The following is a 13806-nucleotide window of genomic DNA, read 5'->3' on the forward strand; positions in this document are numbered from 1 at the left end:
CATCAGAGACAGAGAGAGAGAGGGAGAGGGAGGGAAAGTGAGAAGGTACCCCAAGGGGGATGACACTGCTACAATCTCTTCTCCATTTTCCTCCCAGGATTCTGGGCACGTACACACGCACACGCCTTCTGTCATCTTCAAGCTACCAATTCTGGAACTTGACTGTGTTTGGCCATGTGGGGAATCCAGAACCTTAACCACCATGCCACCTGCTGGCCCCTTAGATCTCTCCTTTTAACCATGCCATGTAATTGTGCAAGTTCCGTGACTTCTTTCCAGTTCTATACAGTTTGTCATAACTCTCCCTCCCCTTCTGTCCCAGGCACTGCACGGGGCATTGTTGTATACACTGGGGATCGCACTGTGATGGGAAGAATCGCCACACTTGCTTCTGGGCTTGAAGGGGGCCAGACCCCCATTGCTGCAGAAATTGAACATTTCATCCACCTCATCACGGGCGTGGCTGTGTTCCTGGGCGTATCTTTCTTCATCCTTTCTCTGATCCTGGAATACACTTGGCTTGAAGCTGTCATCTTCCTCATTGGTATCATTGTAGCCAACGTGCCCGAAGGTTTGCTGGCCACCGTCACGGTAAGAGGCTTGGGGTAGGTGGTAGTTACCCCCATGAGGATCAGCCCGCTTCAGTGTGTGAGACTCAGCCAATGTCCCTTCTAAGGCCCTATGTAGGTTTTCTTAGAGCCACACCACACGGTAAGCTTTGACAGTGAGAGAAACCCCAGTATGTGTTTATATGGACAACAGTACCCCAAAGTGTACATCTTCTTAAATTACCACATGACCCAGAATGTAACAGAGAGAGGAAAAGAAATTATGCTTATGGGCACTGAGGGATCCTGATTATTATTATTTCCTTAGTATATTGCTTTTGGTGGGGGTGGGTAGAGAAAGCCCCATGTACATGTTCTTATCATTTCTAAAGGCTCCTGAAGAAGGTTGGAGAGATTTAATTTTAGACACATCTTTTACCATGTTAGGATGTGGCAGGAGTTATATTGAATTCTAGACTGGCTGGGTGAAATGACCGTGTCCAACATTTCAGGTGTGTCTGACACTTACTGCCAAGCGCATGGCAAGGAAAAACTGCTTGGTGAAGAACTTAGAAGCTGTGGAGACCTTGGGCTCCACGTCTACCATCTGCTCGGATAAAACCGGAACCCTGACTCAGAACCGAATGACTGTGGCCCACATGTGGTTTGACAATCAAATCCACGAAGCTGACACCACAGAGAACCAGAGCGGTAAGACCAGGGGCGCCTCTGGCCCAGCCACCTGCTTGCTCATGTTGCTTGCTTTTTAGAAAGAAATCCTATGAAGTGTTTTTGTTTGTTTTTAATTGATTATTCGATTAGGAGTCAAGGAGTTTCACTTTTGGGGGGAAGGGCATGTCAGTAGAAGAGTTAATTTTCTCTCTAAATGAGATTGAAAAATGCCATTAATTGGGAGGTAAAAGCAGCATTTCAGATGTTTATGGGCTTCACCAGAACTGAGAACATAGTGTTCAGTGTCAATGTGTTCTCTTCCTGTCGTGTTTTCTTGTCTCCATCAGGTGTCTCGTTTGACAAGACCTCAGCCACCTGGCTTGCTCTGTCGAGAATTGCAGGTCTTTGTAACAGGGCAGTGTTTCAGGCTAACCAGGAAAACCTACCTATTCTTAAGGTATGCTCAGGAGGTGGCCATTAGGTTGCCTTTCCGGGGTGTAGACACCACATGAGAACTGTCACTTGAGGGTTCTTTTTAAATAGCCCATTACCTTTGTGGTCTGTAAAGTAGAACCCTTGGAATGTTCTGTGTGACGCCTTGCTATGTGAAACTTACATCCTGTTGACTATAGATCCTGAAGTATTATCACCCCCTGTGGTTCTATATTGGTTAGAAAAATGGGGGAAAATACATTTGGAATCTGGCCTAAGTGGGGACAGGGTAGGGAGAGGAGGGAGAGGCTGTCTTAGGTGGGAAAACCTAACTAATCCAGTTTTACCACTGTGAGTTTATTTGAGATCTGCTAACCTAGTGGACAGTGAGGGCTACTTTAGTGACTCGATAATCGTATTTGCATATTAGAATACAGTAGATTCCAGTAAATCCCATAAGCTATTTATTTTCTTAAAATAGCTCAGCTATTTCTCTTATCTTAGTTGTCCTTAGCTTGTTTACTAATGATGTAGAAATAAGCTCAAGGCAAAAATAAGCTGAGCCTCGTGGAATTCTCGTGCAATCTGAAATGGCTGAGATTTGACCGAGTTACCCAAGTGAAGACACAGTTGCTAAAGGGCCGTGAGCTGGGCTCGGCCTGTTCCTGGAAGCTGCCTGTGGCGGTTCTGGTATCAACGGAACTGCCAGACAGAACATGGCTTAGATGCAGCTGAGAAGGCTGCTATCGTGACGGCAGCATTTGTTGGTGCTTTAAAAAGGAGGTTTTCTTGGCATGGAATTGATGTCAGCTTGAGGGTGGTGTTGTTTATCTTGGGTTAAAACCTGAGATGCCCGCTTCATGTTTTTTCCCTACCTCAAAGTGGAAATTTTCTAACCTTTGAGCACTAGGACTCAGAAGTATCAAATCTTTTCTACTTAGACCCCAGAAAGATAGCAAGAAATGTGTTCTAAGTATGTTAGCAGTTGGGCCATGTCAATGCCATTTTTGTCCTCCCAAAACAGGACAAAAATAAGGCAGCCAGCCCTATTCTGTTTTAATAACTCTTATTAGAAGGATCCCCACTTATTTGGTGTTTCTTACCAAACCTGGCCACAGGACTACTGTACTTGGGAGTGTCGACTTGCCCACCCCCAAGTGTGGCCGTGTCCGTCAAAGTTCTAAGACATGTACCTATATGACAGTTGCTCACAACAGCACATGTGTGTAGTGTGTCAAAGTGCAGGTGTGCCACCCTAGAAGCACATCACACAAGGAAGTGCGTGTTACCTGGAGCGCGGGCGCTCACTGAGACGCTGGCAGATGGTGTTACTATTGGAGCCCATACGAGCTTTCAGTTCATATCCTTCAGGCCCAGAGCGTTTGGCCCAACTGAATTATATTTAGAATATAAAGTTCCCTACTTTGCCTTTGACAGGGACACTGCGCCCAGCCCTGAGACCCTCAGGCATTTTCTTTGAAATGCTAGGGCAGTGAAGGGTACTCTTAGAGTTGGCTTTCTCACTTGCTAATTTCAGGCTCATAACCAGAAGCCTGTAGTTGGGAATAGCATTGACTTTGAGGCTTTCCACAGGCTAGAGAAGGTACAGAAAGGCTGAAGTAGGCTGGAAGGGTGCGTTATACTTCCAGGGTAGGCGACACCTTCACATACCTCTTTTACCACAAGCTGCTGTGAGGTGGGGCAGGAGGCTGGAATTCCAGTCTGAAGTAACGTCTCACAGTGGCGTGAGCTAAAGTGACCCTGTCACTCCCAGGAATGCTGCTTCCTCCTTGGCCATCCTCTTGCACCCCTAAGACTGGAATGTGTGCCAGGACAGTCTTCCTGTTTCTCGGTGAAGCTTCTTACGAATACCTGACAGATGATGTCTCTGTTCGCAGCGGGCAGTCGCGGGGGACGCCTCCGAGTCAGCGCTCCTGAAGTGCATTGAGCTGTGCTGCGGGTCTGTGAAGGAGATGAGGGAGAGATATGCCAAGATCGTCGAGATCCCCTTCAACTCCACCAACAAGTACCAGGTCTGAGGAGCTGGGGGATCACGTGGTGGGTGAGGACAGGCTGGGGACAGAGACTAGATGCACTTCAGAACTAGGAAGTGATGAAGTCTTTTCCAAAATATTGCTGAGGCCCTTCTGAACCCTTCGTGTCATTTGAGGTGCGCACGGGGACAGTGCTAGGGGTGTACACGCACAAGCGTGCCAGTCCCTTTGCTCTCAGATCTCCTTCAGGAACGCTGTGTCTGTGAACACCTGTCAGGACTTAGGGCTATATCACGGTGTAGCATTCCAGGTGTGCTACAAGGTGCCAGGTACTTCAGAGTTGAAGAAGAAGGGGTCTTGGGTATTTTGTCATAAATACTACACAGTAAGTGAAATGAAGCTCTGTTTGCTTCCGTGGCTGCCAATCCAACCATCTGACCTTACATCTGAACTCTCCCTCACAGTTGTCCATTCACAAGAACCTCAATACATCTGAGCCCCGGCACCTGCTGGTGATGAAGGGTGCCCCAGAAAGGATCCTAGACCGTTGCAGCTCTATCCTTCTCCACGGCAAGGAACAGCCCCTGGATGAGGAGCTGAAAGATGCCTTCCAGAATGCCTACCTGGAGCTGGGTGGCCTTGGAGAACGAGTCCTAGGTACCTAGATAGCGAGTGACCTCGTTGACCTGAGTCTTTCTGGGGCACGCCTCCTCCTGCATCTGCCCCTGTAGACTTGAAACAGTAAATGCTGCAGAAGTGCTTGACGTGTTGGGCTGTGGGAGACAGCGCACGCAGGGTCCTGGTGGCTTGCTTCTGGGTAGTATTAGGGCCTTTGTTCTCATGTTGGTTGGTTTAATTTTGTTTTAAATGGAGGGTAGGGAGCTTTATTATCCAACCTTCACTGCTGTGACCACGATGCGTAAGTTTAATTAAATTAAAATCAATGACTTGTCAGTGTGTCTAGGATAAAGCCCTTTCCTGACTGCTACATAGGATGGGAACTTAGCTTATAAACTAGACCAACAGAGGACTCCTAGTCTAGGATGCGCCCTGTCTCTTCTGCCCTGGCAGCTACTGAGATTTGGAAGTGCATTTTACCCACTGTCCAGTGTATTTGGGAAAGTAGCACTAATATTTTGCAGGGTGACAGAGAAAAATTCACTGTTAATATAATTCTCTTTTCTATAGCTTGGGTAACAGAACTGGTTCCATACTCTGACCCATCCATACCTTTTCCCTCACATCTAACTCAATTCTTGTGTGTCATTGTTATGTGTCCAAACAGCTGCAAGATCACTATCTTAAGTATTTTGTTTCCCCGCCTCTGCTCCTCCAAAGGAGAAACTCCACACAGCACGAATACTATGCTAAAGGCCATTGTAACCTTTATGTGACATTGAAAGGAATGTCTCGAAGATCTGATTCGTATATTAACCATAATACAAAATAAGAAACCCCCTGGGCAGGAAGTGTCTGATCTGCATTTGCCCTCAAAGTAGATAGCACAAACCTCCACGTTGCTGTACACTAAAATATTTTGGTGTAGGGCCATCTAGGTGGCGTAGTGGTTAGGCAGCTGAGTCTCACATAGCTGACTGCATGGCTTAAGTCCCAGGTCTGGCGGCTTAAAAGAACACACTGGGCATATGTGTGTGCATGCCCAAAATCGGGGAGAATGGAGGAGGTAGGATTGTAGCATAACCATCGCCCCTGGGAAAAAGCCTTTCAGACTTTTTTTTTTTTTTTTTGGTAGCCCATTACCTTTGTGGTCTGTAAAGTAGAACCCTTGGAATGTTCTGTGTGACGCCTTGCTATGTGAAACTTACATCCTGTTGACTATAGATCCTGAAGTATTATCACCCCCTGTGGTTCTATATTGGTTAGAAAAATGGGGGAAAATACATTTGGAATCTGGCCTAAGTGGGGACAGGGTAGGGAGAGGAGGGAGAGGCTGTCTTAGGTGGGAAAACCTAACTAATCCAGTTTTACCACTGTGAGTTTATTTGAGATCTGCTAACCTAGTGGACAGTGAGGGCTACTTTAGTGACTCGATAATCGTATTTGCATATTAGAATACAGTAGATTCCAGTAAATCCCATAAGCTATTTATTTTCTTAAAATAGCTCAGCTATTTCTCTTATCTTAGTTGTCCTTAGCTTGTTTACTAATGATGTAGAAATAAGCTCAAGGCAAAAATAAGCTGAGCCTCGTGGAATTCTCGTGCAATCTGAAATGGCTGAGATTTGACCGAGTTACCCAAGTGAAGACACAGTTGCTAAAGGGCCGTGAGCTGGGCTCGGCCTGTTCCTGGAAGCTGCCTGTGGCGGTTCTGGTATCAACGGAACTGCCAGACAGAACATGGCTTAGATGCAGCTGAGAAGGCTGCTATCGTGACGGCAGCATTTGTTGGTGCTTTAAAAAGGAGGTTTTCTTGGCATGGAATTGATGTCAGCTTGAGGGTGGTGTTGTTTATCTTGGGTTAAAACCTGAGATGCCCGCTTCATGTTTTTTCCCTACCTCAAAGTGGAAATTTTCTAACCTTTGAGCACTAGGACTCAGAAGTATCAAATCTTTTCTACTTAGACCCCAGAAAGATAGCAAGAAATGTGTTCTAAGTATGTTAGCAGTTGGGCCATGTCAATGCCATTTTTGTCCTCCCAAAACAGGACAAAAATAAGGCAGCCAGCCCTATTCTGTTTTAATAACTCTTATTAGAAGGATCCCCACTTATTTGGTGTTTCTTACCAAACCTGGCCACAGGACTACTGTACTTGGGAGTGTCGACTTGCCCACCCCCAAGTGTGGCCGTGTCCGTCAAAGTTCTAAGACATGTACCTATATGACAGTTGCTCACAACAGCACATGTGTGTAGTGTGTCAAAGTGCAGGTGTGCCACCCTAGAAGCACATCACACAAGGAAGTGCGTGTTACCTGGAGCGCGGGCGCTCACTGAGACGCTGGCAGATGGTGTTACTATTGGAGCCCATACGAGCTTTCAGTTCATATCCTTCAGGCCCAGAGCGTTTGGCCCAACTGAATTATATTTAGAATATAAAGTTCCCTACTTTGCCTTTGACAGGGACACTGCGCCCAGCCCTGAGACCCTCAGGCATTTTCTTTGAAATGCTAGGGCAGTGAAGGGTACTCTTAGAGTTGGCTTTCTCACTTGCTAATTTCAGGCTCATAACCAGAAGCCTGTAGTTGGGAATAGCATTGACTTTGAGGCTTTCCACAGGCTAGAGAAGGTACAGAAAGGCTGAAGTAGGCTGGAAGGGTGCGTTATACTTCCAGGGTAGGCGACACCTTCACATACCTCTTTTACCACAAGCTGCTGTGAGGTGGGGCAGGAGGCTGGAATTCCAGTCTGAAGTAACGTCTCACAGTGGCGTGAGCTAAAGTGACCCTGTCACTCCCAGGAATGCTGCTTCCTCCTTGGCCATCCTCTTGCACCCCTAAGACTGGAATGTGTGCCAGGACAGTCTTCCTGTTTCTCGGTGAAGCTTCTTACGAATACCTGACAGATGATGTCTCTGTTCGCAGCGGGCAGTCGCGGGGGACGCCTCCGAGTCAGCGATCCTGAAGTGCATTGAGCTGTGCTGCGGGTCTGTGAAGGAGATGAGGGAGAGATATGCCAAGATCGTCGAGATCCCCTTCAACTCCACCAACAAGTACCAGGTCTGAGGAGCTGGGGGATCACGTGGTGGGTGAGGACAGGCTGGGGACAGAGACTAGATGCACTTCAGAAATAGGAAGTGATGAAGGATTTTCCAAAATATTGCTGAGGCCCTTCTGAACCCTTCGTGTCATTTGAGGTGCGCACGGGGACAGTGCTAGGGGTGTACACGCACAAGCGTGCCAGTCCCTTTGCTCTCAGATCTCCTTCAGGAACGCTGTGTCTGTGAACACCTGTCAGGACTTAGGGCTATATCACGGTGTAGCATTCCAGGTGTGCTACAAGGTGCCAGGTACTTCAGAGTTGAAGAAGAAGGGGTCTTGGGTATTTTGTCATAAATACTACACAGTAAGTGAAATGAAGCTCTGTTTGCTTCCGTGGCTGCCAATCCAACCATCTGACCTTACATCTGAACTCTCCCTCACAGTTGTCCATTCACAAGAACCTCAATACATCTGAGCCCCGGCACCTGCTGGTGATGAAGGGTGCCCCAGAAAGGATCCTAGACCGTTGCAGCTCTATCCTTCTCCACGGCAAGGAACAGCCCCTGGATGAGGAGCTGAAAGATGCCTTCCAGAATGCCTACCTGGAGCTGGGTGGCCTTGGAGAACGAGTCCTAGGTACCTAGATAGCGAGTGACCTCGTTGACCTGAGTCTTTCTGGGGCACGCCTCCTCCTGCATCTGCCCCTGTAGACTTGAAACAGTAAATGCTGCAGAAGTGCTTGACGTGTTGGGCTGTGGGAGACAGCGCACGCAGGGTCCTGGTGGCTTGCTTCTGGGTAGTATTAGGGCCTTTGTTCTCATGTTGGTTGGTTTAATTTTGTTTTAAATGGAGGGTAGGGAGCTTTATTATCCAACCTTCACTGCTGTGACCACGATGCGTAAGTTTAATTAAATTAAAATCAATGACTTGTCAGTGTGTCTAGGATAAAGCCCTTTCCTGACTGCTACATAGGATGGGAACTTAGCTTATAAACTAGACCAACAGAGGACTCCTAGTCTAGGATGCGCCCTGTCTCTTCTGCCCTGGCAGCTACTGAGATTTGGAAGTGCATTTTACCCACTGTCCAGTGTATTTGGGAAAGTAGCACTAATATTTTGCAGGGTGACAGAGAAAAATTCACTGTTAATATAATTCTCTTTTCTATAGCTTGGGTAACAGAACTGGTTCCATACTCTGACCCATCCATACCTTTTCCCTCACATCTAACTCAATTCTTGTGTGTCATTGTTATGTGTCCAAACAGCTGCAAGATCACTATCTTAAGTATTTTGTTTCCCCGCCTCTGCTCCTCCAAAGGAGAAACTCCACACAGCACGAATACTATGCTAAAGGCCATTGTAACCTTTATGTGACATTGAAAGGAATGTCTCGAAGATCTGATTCGTATATTAACCATAATACAAAATAAGAAACCCCCTGGGCAGGAAGTGTCTGATCTGCATTTGCCCTCAAAGTAGATAGCACAAACCTCCACGTTGCTGTACACTAAAATATTTTGGTGTAGGGCCATCTAGGTGGCGTAGTGGTTAGGCAGCTGAGTCTCACATAGCTGACTGCATGGCTTAAGTCCCAGGTCTGGCGGCTTAAAAGAACACACTGGGCATATGTGTGTGCATGCCCAAAATCGGGGAGAATGGAGGAGGTAGGATTGTAGCATAACCATCGCCCCTGGGAAAAAGCCTTTCAGACTTTTTTTTTTTTTTTTTGGTTACTCTGTATCACTGATACAGGTTAAATAAAAACCTGTTATAACACCAGACTTTGAGAAAATGTCTCCATTAGTCTAGTAAAAGGCAGTCATGGTGGATGGCAGACCCTGCCACAGAGCTAACACCCTGACAGCCCCCTGCCCTCCTTGCAGGTTTCTGCCACCTTCTCCTGCCCGACGAGCAGTACCCTGAAGGGTTCCAGTTTGACACGGATGATGTGAATTTCCCTATCGATAATCTCTGCTTCGTTGGGCTCATCTCTATGATTGACCCCCCACGGGCTGCTGTTCCCGACGCCGTGGGCAAGTGTCGAAGTGCTGGAATTAAGGTATTGCCTCATGCCCCTCAACTTCATCTCCTAGTGCTTTGGGACACCCCACTGTGGGAATGTCATCCTTTCTGAGGTCAGTCCGTTTTCTCAACTGGAATCTAAGTTCTCATCTCCCAAGCTTTAAGTTACAACCAGAAAAGACCAAATAGTATTCAAGTGTTTGGTGTAAACAGATGAGAAATTAAAGAGGAGGGGGGAAAGTCCCTTTTCTTTAAATAGAGAGGTAAGCAAAGAAGAGCAAAAGAGACTTGAAGTTTACAATTGTGCAATACTTGCATTATTCTAGATCACTGTACCTTATACTGTGAATGGCATGTCTTCTGTGCTTCCAGTTAGTTGACTGGCTTTTTCTTCACTGTTTGGACCTTTGTAGCTGTCCTTTTCTGAGTGGCTGAATAGTACTACTATTAATTACCCTGTTGCTGGGTGTTTGATCTGTGTCCATTTTTTTATTCTCATATATAAATCAGCCTTGAAGAGCTTTATGGAAACAAAACTCCCACCAGTTGGACTCCTTCTTTTAAAGTATATTCTTCTAGTATTAATATAAGCATTGGATCAAAAGAAATGGGAACAATTTTAAATCGTGTTACCTATTCCTCTCCCCCAAAACTGAGCCAGTTCATGGTGGGCAGAAATATGTGGTAGCTTTACAGTTCTACTAACAAACAATTTTTATCAGTTTTTGCTGATTTTATTAAATTTTAGTATTTGTGTGTGACTGTGTGACAGGAAAATTTGACCATGCACCAAAATAAAATCTGGGTATTGGCTTCATGTTTTCTTTTTGTGGATGCGTATGTTTATGTTTGTAGCTAGTTAATATCTCTGTTTTAAGTTTGCATTCTTTTCCTTTTGTTACTCCATACTGAATCATCCTTAATATTTACTCTTGCCTGCACATAAAAGACTTTTCATGTCATTTGCTTGAAAGCTGCATTTGATAAATTGTCCTGTTTCTTATCACAGGTCATCATGGTCACAGGAGACCATCCGATCACAGCCAAAGCCATTGCCAAAGGCGTGGGCATCATCTCAGAAGGCAATGAGACTGTGGAAGATATCGCTGCCCGCCTCAACATCCCAGTGAGCCAGGTGAACCCCAGGTAAGGCAGGAACCTCAAGTCACAGTCCACCCTGAACATGCAAACGAGTAGAGGGAGCTCGAAGGCTTTCACTTGCTTCTGTATGGTTTGCTTCTTGCAGGGAATGCACCTGAAATGCCAGAAAGCAAGCTCGTCATTTTTCAGGAGACTTTTTAAGTAGGAATGAGTCATACTAACCAACACTGGGATGGTGCTTACTACTCTTAAGTGCTTGACACAGTGACTTTGTAAGCTAGCTATTATTCCCATTTCGCAGGGCAGGGGAACCGAGTTCTCCGAACTGGTGGGACTCTGCAGTGAATTCAGCAGTCTAGTTTCATGTTAACCCCTGAGCTGTCCTGCCCAGCACCAGCACTGTGTCAATTTCCAGGTCTATACTACAAACAAAGTATGTAGAAAGTGGAAGGGACAATTAATTGCCCAGATAATTCAGACCAGAAAGGAAACATTTGGCAATAAAGTAAAGTTAAATCAGCTTTGTTCTTGTTTTTTATTTGGTTTAGGGCCCCCTTGCCCTACTTACAATTAGAGGAAGATTTGAGCTTTCATTAGCTCTGGTACTTTAATTAGCTCAATCATATTATTTTAATGTGTCTCATAAAGATGGAGAAAGGAAGCAGCGAGACAGGCCTGCCCCACAGGTGGTTGTGAGCCTGAAATGAGAGAACATTTGACGATGCTCTGTGATCTGTAAAGTACTGCACAGATAATAGCGTTTACGTGCTGGGGAAGTGCCTGTCTCCGCTCTGTGCACCACAACATCCCCTCTTGGTGATGGGCATCATGCTGCTGCGGGGGTGCGACATTTTTGTTCGGTCCTAATTCTAGAGATGCGAAGGCCTGCGTAGTCCACGGCAGTGACCTGAAGGACATGACCTCTGAGCAGCTGGATGACATTTTGAAGTACCACACCGAGATCGTGTTTGCCAGGACCTCTCCTCAGCAGAAGCTCATCATTGTGGAGGGCTGCCAGAGACAGGTCAGCAAGCCACGGGGGGCAGGCTACGTCAGGCACCGCTGACGGGGTGCTTGGTGGTCCAGGGAACACAAAGCCGTGGGGATGGCAGCACACCCAGCGTTGGCAGATTTGGTGTGCAGCTGCCAGGCACAGAGAGGGAGACCTGTTAATGGCTTCGTGGTGACGGAAGCCCTTTACGGCACAGTTCTCCACCGCGGCCCAGAGCCTGACCGCAGTAGAGGCACCTGGGATAGCGACGTGGGGGTCTAACATCTACCGTGGAAATGTGAATAACCAAGAGACGTGCGTCCTTGACCTGAGAAAACTGGGTGTGCCTGCAGGGATAGAATGTTCCAGAGTGCCACTGGCCAGTCATTACTTAGAGCAGCCTTCGTTAATGTGGTCACGTCTCGGTTCCGTGATGTGGTGTGTGTTTTGTGTGGGAAAGCAGCCGTGTCTGTACCAAGCGCTGGCTAGAGACATGCATCTCACTTACCTCCATCCCTGGAAAATACGATTTTTCTGAACCCATCACCTTTCTCTTTCTCTTTCTCTTTCTGGGCAGGGTGCTATTGTGGCTGTGACTGGTGATGGTGTAAATGACTCTCCAGCTTTGAAGAAGGCAGACATTGGGGTTGCCATGGGGATTGCTGGCTCAGATGTGTCTAAGCAAGCTGCTGACATGATCCTTCTGGACGACAACTTTGCCTCCATTGTGACTGGAGTGGAGGAAGGTGAGTGCGCACTAAGGTGTTCACCCAAGACTTGTCCAGATCCTGCCAGTCGGCGTCTGGTTCTGGACGTAACAGGGTATGTCAGTGTCTAGTCTGCCTGTCCCTTTAAAAGCTTCACAGTGAAAATCTTGCTCTCGTAGGTCGTCTGATCTTTGATAACTTGAAGAAATCCATTGCTTACACCCTAACTAGTAACATTCCGGAGATCACCCCCTTCCTGATATTTATTATTGCAAACATTCCACTACCACTGGGGACCGTCACCATCCTCTGCATCGACTTGGGCACTGACATGGTAAGTGACTGTCCTGTCACACATCAGGCAGTGGTATGAAGCCGTGGGTCATGTCTTGCTGCGCTGGTGCTATTCCTGGACTCTCCAGGGCTGGCTTTAGGAAAAGAAATTCTCAGGAGCGAGAACCAGTGTGTGTCGCAACTCGGCACTGAGGAGTCAGTTTTACCATTCTTGAGGGCAACAGTCGACACTGAGCAGATAAAATTTTCCCTTTTGGATAAGTTTGCTTTCTTTTTAATGGGACCTGTAATATCATTTCATGCTATGAAAACAGATTTTAAGAAGAGGGCAGGCCAGCACATAGCATGGTGGTTAAGGCAGCTGGATCCCATGTGGCTGACCTCACAGTTCCAGCCTCTGACCTGGCAGCTTGGGAAATGTTTCAGGTGCATACGTGTGTGCACCCAAAATCCTGAAAGGAGGCAGAAATGGAGGAGAAGGGATTGAAGCATGACTCCATGAGGGTGCAAAAACAGCAGGGCAAGCATTTTATAACAAAAGACTCATAATATAGCATCCTTGTTTCTGATAGCTTCAAATCCCTTCTCACCTCCCCTAGGTTCCTGCCATCTCCCTGGCTTATGAGCAAGCTGAGAGTGACATCATGAAGAGACAGCCCAGAAATCCCAAAACGGACAAACTTGTGAATGAGCGGCTGATCAGTATGGCCTATGGACAGATCGGTGAGCCTGGCATTGGGCAGAAAGCCAGTACCTCACAGTATCTGGTGTCTGTCTCTGGTGGAGGTTGATTTCTGAGACTCCAAGTCAAGAGCCATTTTTAAATCTAGGGTGTGTTGTAACATAGACTGGAGTGTTTGAAATTCTCTTCCATGTGACAAGACTCCTTCTGCTGTCTGCCCAGTTATTTTCTGTAGAAACTAGTTCTGTAAACTGGGCACTGTGTAGCTGGACTCAGCTCTTCCCAAGGGCTCAGGCTGCCCTTCCTCTCTGGGCCTTGGAGAGCAGTAGGCGTCATGCTAAGGAATTGTGTGGATTATCAACAACCACAGTGGCTTTCCCTGGGGAGGCACGCTCATTAGGTGCTCAAGAAATTGTATGGGTGTGAAGGTTTGGCTGGTAGACCACCTTTAGATGATGACCCTAAACCCCTATTCCCACTTCATGCATGATTTCTGCTCCACCAATTGAGCATGACCAGCTAACGGGTCTAAATGGTGGGAAATCTAAACACCACCATCTGCTTTAAAATTCTCTGCCTGGTCCCTTTCAAGGGAGCCTGGTGAAACCACCATAAGCAGCTTGACCCTCCAGAATTAAGGGTCTACACCACCATGAACACTTGGGCAAAGTAGAATATATGAGTACATTGTAAAAATTATGGGAAAG

At 46.8% G+C, this 13806-nt stretch overlaps 1 protein-coding gene across 1 annotated transcript in view; it reads left to right on the forward strand.

The window, feature by feature from the left end:
- ATP1A1 (ATPase Na+/K+ transporting subunit alpha 1) overlaps window positions 1-13806 on the forward strand; it is a 33179-nt gene that overhangs the window by 15687 nt on the left and 3686 nt on the right. The window contains exons 8-18 of the mRNA XM_006161390.2: window positions 323-591; window positions 1061-1259; window positions 1568-1677; window positions 3551-3685; window positions 4111-4303; window positions 9186-9361; window positions 10334-10470; window positions 11299-11449; window positions 11994-12162; window positions 12303-12457; window positions 13017-13140. Of these exons, the coding sequence (XP_006161452.1) occupies window positions 323-591; window positions 1061-1259; window positions 1568-1677; window positions 3551-3685; window positions 4111-4303; window positions 9186-9361; window positions 10334-10470; window positions 11299-11449; window positions 11994-12162; window positions 12303-12457; window positions 13017-13140 (1818 nt within the window). The remainder of the gene's footprint in view (window positions 1-322; window positions 592-1060; window positions 1260-1567; window positions 1678-3550; window positions 3686-4110; window positions 4304-9185; window positions 9362-10333; window positions 10471-11298; window positions 11450-11993; window positions 12163-12302; window positions 12458-13016; window positions 13141-13806) is intronic.

The sequence above is a fragment of the Tupaia chinensis genome, unplaced genomic scaffold (genome assembly GCF_000334495.1).
Source record: "Tupaia chinensis unplaced genomic scaffold, TupChi_1.0 Scaffold138517_1, whole genome shotgun sequence".
Taxonomy (NCBI): domain Eukaryota; kingdom Metazoa; phylum Chordata; class Mammalia; order Scandentia; family Tupaiidae; genus Tupaia; species Tupaia belangeri.